The 12,548-nt window shown below is 30.1% G+C and overlaps 1 protein-coding gene across 1 annotated transcript; it reads right to left on the reverse strand.

Moving 5' to 3' along the window:
* Positions 1 to 4,162: 4,162 nt before the first annotated feature.
* LOC106767002 (probable WRKY transcription factor 23) lies at positions 4,163 to 6,459 on the reverse strand. Its single transcript, XM_014651810.2, has 3 exons — positions 5,768 to 6,459; positions 5,216 to 5,359; positions 4,163 to 5,006 (listed from the first exon to the last, which is right to left on the reverse strand). Exons 1-3 carry the CDS (start codon positions 6,307 to 6,309, stop codon positions 4,487 to 4,489), a joined length of 1,206 nt encoding a protein of 401 aa, XP_014507296.1. The 5' UTR covers positions 6,310 to 6,459; the 3' UTR covers positions 4,163 to 4,486.
* Positions 6,460 to 12,548: the final 6,089 nt, after the last annotated feature.

Below are 12,548 nucleotides of genomic sequence, written 5' to 3' on the forward strand. Positions count from 1 at the left end.
ACCAACTTCATAAACAAGTATAAAATACGAACTAATTAAAGTTGTTGAAAATCTAAATGTGAATTTAAATTTCATATTAAATAAAAATGACAAAATAAAATATCATATAAGAATGAATACCCATTAATTTATTACTTTAAAATTGTGTTGAACAATGTTAATTTCTTATATAGTCCTAGATTTCATTAGTATTATATATTTATGATAAAATGTTTTTTAACACTTATGATATTAATTATATTATAAACAAATTATATAATGCTATATAAATTCTATATTCTTCATCATCAAGTATGCATATTGAACTAAAAAAACTTACATTACGTCATTGGTGAGCAAAAAAAAAGTCTGTCTTATCATTCAGTTACCCATTACAAACACATCTAAAAATACATTAGAAATTATGTTAACTGCTCGAATTCTCAATTGCGGAGTTCTTATTGAAGAGTTTGATTAAGTGAAAGTTAAATGTATATATTAGGTGAAGCGCTTTTACAATGTATAAAAACAGTGTCAGCAAAGAATAATAGCCCATAGCCCATAGTTTCTGTAAAAAAAAAATAGGTTAAAACCATTTAGGTGTTCCTATTTTTGTAAGGTATTTCCAATTTGGTCCACTTTTTTTAAACCTTCCCAATTGAGTCCTTATAATTGTTAATTTGAAACAAATTAGCTCATACCGTTAAAAATTGTTAACTGTGTTAAAATTGTGCAGAGGTGAGTAGATGACGTGGTTAAAATTCTCCTTTTGAAGTGTTAAAATTGTGCAGAGGTGTTAAATTTGTGCAGAGGAGAACGGGAACAATTTAAACACCTCTGCACAATTTTAACACCTTAAAAGGAGAATTTTAACCACGTCATCTACCCACCTCTATACAATTTTAACACCATTAACGATTTTTAACGGCAAGGACTAATTTGTTTGAAATTAACACTTATAAAGACTCAATTGGAAAGATTTAAAAGAAGAGGACCAAATTGAAAATATCTTACGAAAATAGGAACGCCTAGATGGTTTTAACCAAAAAAAATACTATAAACATCCATTTTGAGCTTTTTTTCTTCTTTCCCAAAACATCTATTTATTTAATTTAGAATTTAATACAAGAAAAATTTTTATCTGTCTTCAATACATAAATCATTGTTAATATGCTTATTACAATTTATGATTTCTAACCTAATATATATAATTCGAACTACCAATGGGAGATTGGCACCAAAATATTCAAATGATTCAGAATCATCAACCTTTTTGTCTAATCTCTTGCTCGGAACTGATGGTTATCCATCCTCCCTTGTTTGGGGAATTTTTTTAATTTTTTTAATTATTTATTTTTTGGAATCATAAATAGATAAAGTGACAATGAGGCTTCCAAAGTATAAGAGTTTTCCATGAAGAAGTTAACTCCTCGGTTGCCACATTTTTAACACACATTTCTTTTGTCCGACATATTCCTAAACTTGCAAAACAAGAAAGGAATAAAGAAATTATTATAGGGTGAGTAAATCACCCAATTTTGAAACTTATCTTAATGGGTGTTCATGGATTATGATAAGCTAACCAAATATACCCGTTAATTTAACTAAAATATAAATCCAAAAAAGTTTGTTCATTTGGATTTCTTGTTGGTATCGTTATTCCCATTTCTAAAAAATGGTTCAAATCAGCTCTAAGGATCTGATTCTGTTTGATTTTGATGAACATATACATAGCAGTATGAGGGTATGATGAAGATGTGAGAACACAGTTTTCATGGAAAATGTAGTCTAGTGTTGATGTTATTGTAAAGATTGTACTGAGTTTGGATTCAATTGATTGAGATGCTTGCAACGAATCATATGGGTTGGATGCAAATGACTAAACCTCTTTTCACTTCATTGATTCGATTTCCATATAGCATCAAATTAATTCCCACTGCAACACTTGGATTACGAGTAGATACCCTTTTGCAATTCCATAACATAAACTTTTCATTTATATCACAAAAATATTTTTCTTCATTGCTTCAATCAGAGAATATTCATTCACCAACGACATCGTGGAAAAATGGAATTTCTGTATACATTTTCTTTAAAGTGCTTTTTTTATTTTTTATTTTCTTCTTTCTTATCTGCTATTTTGTCCATACTACCACTTGCATGCCTATTAAAAAACAATGGTTTTAATTAGATTGCAATGATTTTTCAATCAACAATATATAGTTGCAAACATGACATGGTTCTAGAAAGTAGAAACCTTAAAATGTAACCTGGAATAGATCAAAAGAAACGGTAGTTTCAACTGTAATATTTCAAAACCATTCACATGTTAGACTTCCACCAAACCTTAATTTCTTTTTCAGCTCCCACTGTATCTATCTTTGTCATGTTTTAATTAAGGTATTCCTGTCAAATAAATTTTTAGTATGAATCAAAGGAACAGAGTGAGAGAATATTTTACTAACAAGTTTCGAGTATATATACCTGCAAAGTACTTCTAGTTTATGCAAGAGCTTATAGAGCAGATCAATCTAAAATATTCTCACACTTTTGGAAAAATATTTAAAATCATCATTATATTAAATTCACTTTAAACCTGAAAGAAAATAATAAAAAAAAAAAAAACCAAGAGTGTCACAAATTATAACCCTTAATTTTAGGTATGATCAAGAAGTGAAGATTAAAAAACCTAAAGCAGTCATTACAAAAGATAAAACTTAAAAACTTCAACAACCTAAACTAACATGCATGAACTTGACTGAATCATGGCTTCTTTCCAGATCAATTACTAAAAATATTTAGATGAAAATATATAATATGGTGATTTTACCGATTAAAATCTTATACATTATTGGTCATACATGGTGGAGAGATGGAATTAATGTGTTTTTTAATAAAATCTTGATACACCAGTTCATGCAGTGTTTGTAAAGAATCTTGTTGTATGATTTATCTTTTTCCTTCATCATAACTGGACGGTTACAAACAATTAGCACATTGCTATCCCCAGCCTCCACAAAAAATATTCTTGTCTTTCTTTCTTTTTGGGAAAGAATTTCGATCAGTTCAATATAAATAATTTTTTCAAACATTGAATATCACTGGAATTTAACTCGCCATTTAATGAATTGGAATTTGAAACAGTACAGAGAATTAGATAAGCCAGCATAAATTGATTACACTACAACATATTTATTTCACAAAGAAGATAATTAATTAATTATATGATTCCAATAAGATAAAAGCTGTGACAGATATCAGAACCACATAAAAAACTAACTCTAACAACAATTATATGAACTTTTGTTAATCTAAAATGGGAGAAACTCCTCAGATTATTCTTCTTCAAATAAATAATTAATCTAAGAACTTAAAATTTATGTGTGTTAGTAGGTGATAGAAAGTAATTAAAGTGTAATGTTTGAATTGATGTAATGGTAAGTAGATGATTTGGAAGCAGGGATAGGGTTAGTGGGTTGTTATAGTATTAGAAAACTTGTAAACTATGGTAGAACAATATATATGTGTGTAATGCTTTTGTCCACACCAATATCTCACATCATCCATGTTTTGGTATATGAAGAAGAAACAATCCATGCTCTAGCCATTTCCCTCCCAGGAAACACACATCATCATTGAATGGCTGAAGCCCATCTTTGTATATAGCTTATAGGGGAAGATGATGAGAAAAGCCATCATACACAAAAAGCTAAAGGGTACTGCTAGAGTAATAATGTTGCAACTTTTTCCATACCTCATCTCATGCATCCTGTCAACTCATACATAGTTTTCATCTTTCTTTCTTAAATTTCCCTCATCATAGGTACACTTCCCTGCTCCATTGCTTCTTAACTTACATTCTTGCCTTTCCCTTTCCCACATAAAGTCTCTCTCCCATAAGTATCTCACTGCCTTCCTAAACCATTTCATCACATGTCTCTAATTCAACAAATTAAGGAAAAACCCTAACCCTAAAACCCTTCCCCCTTTTCCACCGCCAAAAATCACTTCCCACCACAGGATAATAATCACTGCCACCAACCTAATAATAAAAAATAAAAACAAAAAAAGCCATGCCAATTCAAAATACCTCATTATCGAATATACATTTCTAGTTATAATATATATAATATAAAGAAGGAAAGAAGAAAAGAAGAAAAAGTTGAATAGCAAAATCAGAATATATCTAAAATCTCGAACCTCCAAAATGTTTCATACATATATATATATGAGCACAAGCCAGTTGAAGTGAGATTTCTCTATGGTAACCTCTTAAACACAAAACATCCCAAGAGGCCACAGAGGTTTTCACTTTTCATCATATGTTCAGTTAGTTAGCTAGATAACCAACCTTACATATACATAATATAACATAGTAGCAAGATATTAATATAATATAATTAATATACAGGCAAATAATTAAAATTAAAATGAAGTAATTAATGTCAAAAGTTCTATGATGAAATAGTACTACTACTACTACTACATGTCTGACGATGATGATGACCTAGACACGATCTCCCCTCTCTTCACTCATCATCTGCGTTGGCACCATGTCCTGAAGAAGCCCATTGAAGAAATCCTGAGGACCTCCCACCCTAGATAGCGCAAAACCTCGCAGATTCTCTTGGCTCTGAAGGAACCCACTCAACGACGACGTATTGACGTAGTCGTTTACGCAAGTAGCTGAGTTAACAACATTCAGAGGTGATGATGAAGACGAGGTGCTGGTGGTTGTGGAGTTGTATAACATTGCTACTTGAGCTTGAGCTTGAGCTTGTGCTTGTGCTTGTGCTTGGTCATGACGAAACTGTTGGTGCTGTTGTTGTTGCAGCATGAAGAGTCCGGTGGTGGGTCCGAACGCACTTGGTTCGGAGTGCAAGAACCCGAGGCTAGCCCGTGAAGTGGCAGGACAAGGGTGCGTATGTTGCCCCTCGTAGGTTGTCACCACCACCGTAGGGTCCTCCGAGGAACGCTCCACGCGCTTCTTCACGCCGCATGCCGCGGTGGTGCAACGATAGTAGCTCCTGTTGTTGATTATTTTGCGTGCACCGCAAGAAATATTTTAATTATAAAGTCGCAATCCAAAGCAGCGCATACATAATAAAACGAGAGAACAAAATAATTCTAGAGGAGAAGAACAAATCAATGTTACTTAAATCAAGATTTGATAAATGAAATCTACATGTACAATATTAGTTAATTAATTAATTAATTAATTAATTATTGGTGTTACCTGGGATGAGGGCTGTTTTTGACGGCTTTCTGACCGTACTTGCGCCACCTATAGCCATCGTCGAGGTGATCCACTTCACTCTTTGTTTTGAACGCAAATCTTGGTTCTCTTGGCTTCTTTTGGTGCTTCTTTTTCGGCTTCGGCCTAACCATGGAAATTTAGTAAAGCAAATAATCAACATCTTTCTTTTATTTTCTTTTATTTTCTCGTGTTTATTTATATAACAAACAAACACAACAAATCAAAATCTGAAGAAGATGAGATAGGAAAGAAATGACAGTATAACGAAAACCCATTTTAAGTTCAATGAACATACACAGACGAAACTCCGTCAATTCTCAGCACTCAGCAACCCTGTCTGTCTTTGCAACTGTAACAAACTCTATCCTCGTTTAATCTTATTATTACTTTTTATTATTTCACACAAGCACATTCAGTGACAGAGAATTAATTCCATTATTTTTTTATGAAACAGATTAAAATTGAGAAACTAAATCATTTTCGTTCATCGCTATTATTATTAATATTACTTTCATCACCATCATTACTCACTGATTCTTAGACTTGTCTTGATCTTGGTCTTCTCCTTTTCCTGCTGCATCTGTTGCCGTTTCATCCTCCTCCGCTTCGTCTTCATTTCCAGTTGCTTTGTTGGCGGCGGCCGCTGCGGCCTCATTCGAGGAGGAGGAAATCGAGGAGTAGTTGGGAGACGGAGGAGTGTTGAGGACCTCGGAGCCGTCGGGGACATTGGAGCTGGCCGGGGAGGGAAGCGCGTGGGTGATTTGGGTGGGGGCTGGTGGCGGTGGTGGTGAGGTGACGGCGGTGTTTTGGGGCCAGTCGAATAAGGAAGGGGTATAATCAGGGACAGCCAGCAAGTCCATGAAGGGAAAGTTTGAAGCTTTTGGATCGTGAGGCAAGGATGAAGATGGTGGTGGAGGAAGAGGTGGCATGATGTCGAAGATGGTGGAGAAAGCAGGGGAGAAAGGGAAGGACATGGTCATGGTCATGTTGGGAATCTCGTCGGAAAATGCCACAGAATTTGCCATGGTGGATGATGACTTTGAGTTCGCTTCTTTCTCTCTCTTCTCCTCCATTGCTTTTAATCTATCGTAGGTGCTATATATCAACAAAAACCTTTGCACATATTCCTCATTTTCCCCTTCCTTTCTCTCTCCCTTTTTGCTTAACAATATTTCTCAAAAACCCCTAAACAATCTTCCCCCTTTATTTTTTTTATTTTTTCTTTTTTAGCCTTTTTTTATTCTGACTGTCCAATGCTCTCACACACTCATCTCTAACGTTTTAGTCAATCTTTTTACCACAATTAATACTTAATTCAAAAATATTATTTTTTTAAACCTAAAACGTTTACTTACAGACCATGTCTTGTAAGCTTTTGACCAGGAGTTTTATTTCATCATCAGATTTATATATATCAATGGAAAGAAACTGAAGTATCATTAAAGAATTAATCTCCAATTATTTAATTATGTCATATTCCAATTTTCAATAAAGATTAATAATTAATAAGGGGGTTTTCTTTAAATAAAATATACATAAAAAAAAAAATTGGGTGTGTGAATGGAGTTTGATTTGGTTGGGTTGAGATGGGGTAGGGAATTTGGAGAACAGGTTGGCTGGGAGAGGTTTCCCACCTAGGGACTGACCGACACGTGGCGGTTTTCCTTCTCACAGTGGATTGCGATAACATTTACTGCGAAAGAGGAGCAGCGGTGGGTCCCAGCGTACGCGTATATTTGACTGGCAACCGGAATTAGTGTGAACGGGAGAGTGTACACGTGGGATGTAAGTAAAAGGAGATTAGGGTCTGATGTTAGCATGTGATGGTGCTGTCCTCTTTCGTTTCCCTTTTTTATTTTTTTTTTCTTTTAATATTTCTTAAAATAATATTATCTACATTTTTTGTTTTTCAAAATCATTTATCTTCACTGCATTTTATTTAGTATGAATAACTACAATAATATTGTAAACTATGGTTAATATAATGTTCTGTTCTCATTGTGTCAAAAATTCAAAGTTACAGTCACTCTTGATTTAACGGATTTAAGGAAAACTGTGTTAGGAGAAAAAATAAATATATTTTTGAAAACTTTCTAAATATTGTATTGATAACTCTCCTTAACTATTTTTATCACATAATGAATTGTACAAAGAATAGTTATAATTAGATAATCATTGAATTAAAACCATTATTAATTTAAGTCTGCATATTTATTACAAACTGATGGATATATTTTACTTTACATCAAATGATTCAGATGAAATTAAATTATTTATTGATTTTGAATTATTGAAACTTTAAATCTTTAATCATCTATTGATAAAAATTCAACCATTAAATTTTTTTCATTAATGGACATTCAATTCATCTATGAAATAGATCATTTTAGAAGTTAAAATATATTTTTTAAAATTAAAAAAGTTCAGTTTTTTACCACAGATTTTAAAAATATTTTTTGAAAAATTCTAGAAAACAACGTATTTGATAAAGACGTTATGAAAAAAATGTTGAATTCATTTTTATTTATTATCAATAGGAGTATAAGTTGAATTTTTAAATCATAATGATATTTTGACACCAATTTTTTGACATCATTTTGATACTGCACACGTGTCAAAATGTGGTTGGACAATTTCAAATTAAAAAAGAAACTTTTGATTTTTCTCTTTCAAATATTTTCTTGTCTTAGCTTTTTAATTTGAAATCGTCTAACCATATTTTGACACGTGTGCAGTATCAAATTGATGTTAAAATATCATTTTCTTTTTTAAATATAATGGACAAATCACTAGACGTTAATAAAATTAAACGGATAAATTTTATCTACTTCAATCCTTTTTTTTTTCATATTTTCTAATGGATGGTTAATATGAACTTACTTAGGAATAAAAGAAGTGTTTTGAAAAAAAACAAAGCTAAAAAAATTTATTACTCTAAAAAATTATTCATCCTATGGATTCCGCTAGTTAGGTTGCATTAGTAATCACGAGAGTCTGCACTGAAAAAAATCGTTGTTAATTTTCTTAATTGATATCTTAAAAATATTAATGACCCCTTTATTCTTCTATGTACTTTTTAAGATTATTTTGTAAAAACAAAAGAGTTGTACATTTTTTATTTTAATAAAATAGTTGTATAGTTTCTTATTTTATTCATTTCTCTTTTCATTTAAAACAACAAATATATGTATAAACCATTTAAAAGTTATTATAAGAATAAAGAGTACAACAAAAACAATGATAAATATCTTTTGAATTTTAGAGAAAAAAATATTTTTTTCTAGAATGAAAGAAAAAGAAAAAAAACTGATGGAGTATGATTTATAGCTTAACGTATATGTTTAACAACAACGTCTTTGTTGAGAGGTCTCTTATATTATTTTTATTCACACTTATGATGATCCCAATATTTGTATAAAAAATAGTTAAAATAATTAATCGATTACAATGTTTAAGAAAAATATTAAAATTAAAATTTGTATTACTTTCTTATAGAAAAAAAACATAAGAAAAATGAAAAAATATATCGTAACAACTTAAACAGAAAAATAAAATAAAAATATTTATATTAAAGGTGACCTTTTATAAAAGAGAAGGTAAATATAATTACACATTTCACTTTATTTATATTTATTTATGTTCCCATCATTCTTAATGAAAGGTTTAAGAAATTTAAGGTTTGTCTTAAAACGTTAAATTTTTAATGAAAGATTTAAGAGATTGAGGATTTGTCTGAAAACATTAAGATCTATCACTATAAATGTATTGTGTATTTTAGAAATTGAAATTTTTTAATAATAAATATTTGTAAATAAAAAAGTATATGTATTTTATTTTATAGGGTTAAATATGTTTTTAGTCCCTATATTTTGTGGCGATTTTGGTTTTAGTCATTCTTTCAAACTAAGGTACAATTTAGTCTTTCAACTTTAGAAAATTCTGGTTGTAGTCCTTTTTACAAATTTTTTTTAACTTTATTTGCTGTTTCAAACGCGTTTCTCAGTTAACATTGAAACAAAAATGTGTCAAACAGTATAAACAATCCAAATACTATAATGAAAAGTGTTTGAAACCGTAAATAAAGTTAAAAAAATTTGGTAAAAATGATTAAAACTATAATTTTATAAAGTTGAAAGACTAAATTGTACTTTAATTTGAGTGAGAGACTAAAACTAAAATGCCCTAAAGTATAGGGACTAAAGACGTATTTAACCTTATTTTATATAATATATGTGTTCATATAAGAGTTGATGATTTACAGCACTGAAAAAACGCGTATGTGTGCTTTATGACAAAACAGAAATTAATAAAAGTAGACAAAGATCGTTTAATTGCGTCAAATATTCATTTAATTCTAAATCGATTTTATTGTAGTTTAATATAAAAATGGTTTTTAAAATGACTATTAAAATATTTAATTGTTTTATAAACTTAAATGATATTATAGATAAATTTAATTTGGAGTTCGCTTTAGTCACCTATATCTGACTGGTGAAAAACCAACCACACGTCTTGTTTTATATCTTACGGAAAAGAAGAAGGGATTTCATGCTTAATTATAATTTTTTAACTTTTATATATTTTTTATAAATCTGCAAATTTTGATTTCTATATTCTTTTAGACATCATCTTAGTTAATTAATTTTGTATTATTCGTAATTTTAGTTATTATTTTTTTGTTCAAACAATTTTAGACATCATCAGTGACAATTTTTTTTTCAATTATCTGCAATTCTTTTATCATTTTGGACTTTTTTTCAAGTTAGAGAAATAAAAAACACTTGTGACTTTTTTACATTATCGAAAAATTAGCAATTAATTGTTACAAAATATAATTGGATAATGGTTCGATAAGGTTTTAAATTTAAAAATTGAACAAAACTACAAATTATTAAAGTTTAAGAGATAAAAACAACAATGAACTTCAGTATAGAATACGAACAGTTAAAAGTTAAAAAAAAAAATATTGAACAAAAATTAGAAACCACATTTGTAAACTTTACAAAAATATAGGACTAGAGTTAATATATCTAATTTGAATATAGACAAATAAATTTTCTGGTATTTAAAGGTAGATACTGAAATCCAAACTTAAGAGGTTGTAATCATTAAAACATATGTTTTAGGAATTAATATCCAGTTGATAACATTTTCAAAATCTGGCTAAAATGCAATACCCAATTTGTAACACATAAAATACAATTCGACACGATAATTAAAAGTCAATAATAGGAAAAGATAGTAATCATTATTGATAACTCAAAATTCAAATCAGTAATGATGCTTCATATCATTAATTTTTCCTTATTATTTCTTTTTCTTTTTCATCTTTACTTATTACATATCTCACTCTCTTTCTGTTTATTTATTTCGTCTTATTGTTCTAAAATCTACTTACATTTTAAAAAAATTATATTATCAAACATTTCTATTTTCTAAAGGCAAGTAAGAAAACACATTTTTTAAAATATACTTATTTTGAAAGTAAAATTCAAAAGACAATAATGGTTGAATAGTGGAAAAATATTTTGGGAAATAGAATTAAAAATAAAGCAGAGAGTCTTTATAGGATGAGATAGAAAGGAGCAGCAAGATCTATAAATTAGATTATATTTAAATCAAACATTGGACTGAGTCAAAGAACGAATATTTTTAATTGTCAGAGAAAACAATAATTAAACATAAAGGCATTCCTGTGAAAAGGAGTCTTCTTCGTGCAGACAACGCTTACGTTAGAAGGTTAAATCTAGCAAATGGAAAAAAAAGAAAAATTAAAAGTTAAAACGAATTAACATGGAACACTTACAACAACGTTGTGAGTTGTGACTTGTTTAAGACCGTCGTCGTCTCATCATATAGAAGCTTCGGCACGTGCTTTCCATGACATCATTTCCACGTCACCCTTTCCTCATAAAAACTAGCTCCATTTATATAAGTACCAAAGTTTATAAATAATTTTATTTACTAAATGCGTGTTTAATTGAATTTTTATTTATAAAATGTAGAGACACTCGAATATTAGTTTTTCGTTTTAGAGGCGCACTGTTGAGAATCATAAATGCTCTTCAAAAATTTAATGGGCCTCTCAGTTAGGTGAATGATTGTTATTTTTATTTCAGTATAAAAAACGAAATCACATTATTTTGACTATTATTTTAAAAGGCGTGAGATGTAAATAAAAGATTTTTGTGAAAAAGTATAATGTGCGGTGGAAGTACACGTGGCAGCATGAGATTGTGCGTAGCTCTTACGTGTTTGATGGACGGGTGGAATTGAGCGAAACCCAGATCGAAAGGAAACGTACTTTACGCGGTTTTGGTATATTCTATCATTGCTTCAAACACACTCTTCACAACCCATATATGCCTTAATCTTCTTTTTGCATTACTATACTCTCCATTTTTTAACCTTACCTCTTTGTATTTTTCTTCTTTTTTTTTTCTTAATTTTATATCTTATCAAAGTTTTCAATCTCTTTTATGTCCATAAACTAACACTTTTTTAATCATTCACACCATTCCTTTCTTTCTTTTTATTTTTCAATGCCATTTTCACAAAACTAGTGTTGTGATTTGTTTTCTTGGGATAATATAAGATAAGAAAGCGTGTATTTATCATCCACTGCGTGATTACCGTAAGCAACATTCTTTTATCCTCTCTCATTTATAAATTAATATTAATTTTCATTTTACTTTTCTAAAATATATTATTGTTTACTTTTTCCGTAAATTACCATACATGTATAAAGACAAGACGTACATGAGTGTTGTCTTTAAACAATGAATTCTAACGGTATTGGTTTGACATGTTGGGTGGAGGGTGGGAAGGTGGCTGCACCGTGCCTTTGGGCGGCGCGTGGTTTGTTGATTGTGTATAAACGGTTGTTTGTTTGGATTTTACATCACATTGGAACAACCGACATAGGATTTAAAGTTCTGTTTGCGGTGTTTGACCGCGGTTTCTATAAGATACCGTCCAAAATGTCGCTATAAAGGATAATCCCAAACAAAACATTATATGAAAGCGCTTCTGTGTGCGTAATGCCAATCGTCAACCTTTTCGATATTTTCTTCTCCTTGTTCAACTACACAAATACAAGAGAAAGCAAACATCTTTAATCATATTCGCAATTTATTATTTTAAAAATGATATTATTATTTTTTTTTAGCAGTACAAAACTGCTGACCGATGAAAAGGAAAAAATATTTAACAAAGATTTTCATTCCATTTTACTCATCCCACTTTTCGGCTGAGAATTAAAAAATGTGTGAATTTCGTATCATTATTTTTGTATTAATTTGTTTTTTCCTTC

This window comes from Vigna radiata, chromosome 7, assembly GCF_000741045.1.
Source record: "Vigna radiata var. radiata cultivar VC1973A chromosome 7, Vradiata_ver6, whole genome shotgun sequence".
Taxonomy (NCBI): Eukaryota; Viridiplantae; Streptophyta; class Magnoliopsida; order Fabales; family Fabaceae; genus Vigna; species Vigna radiata.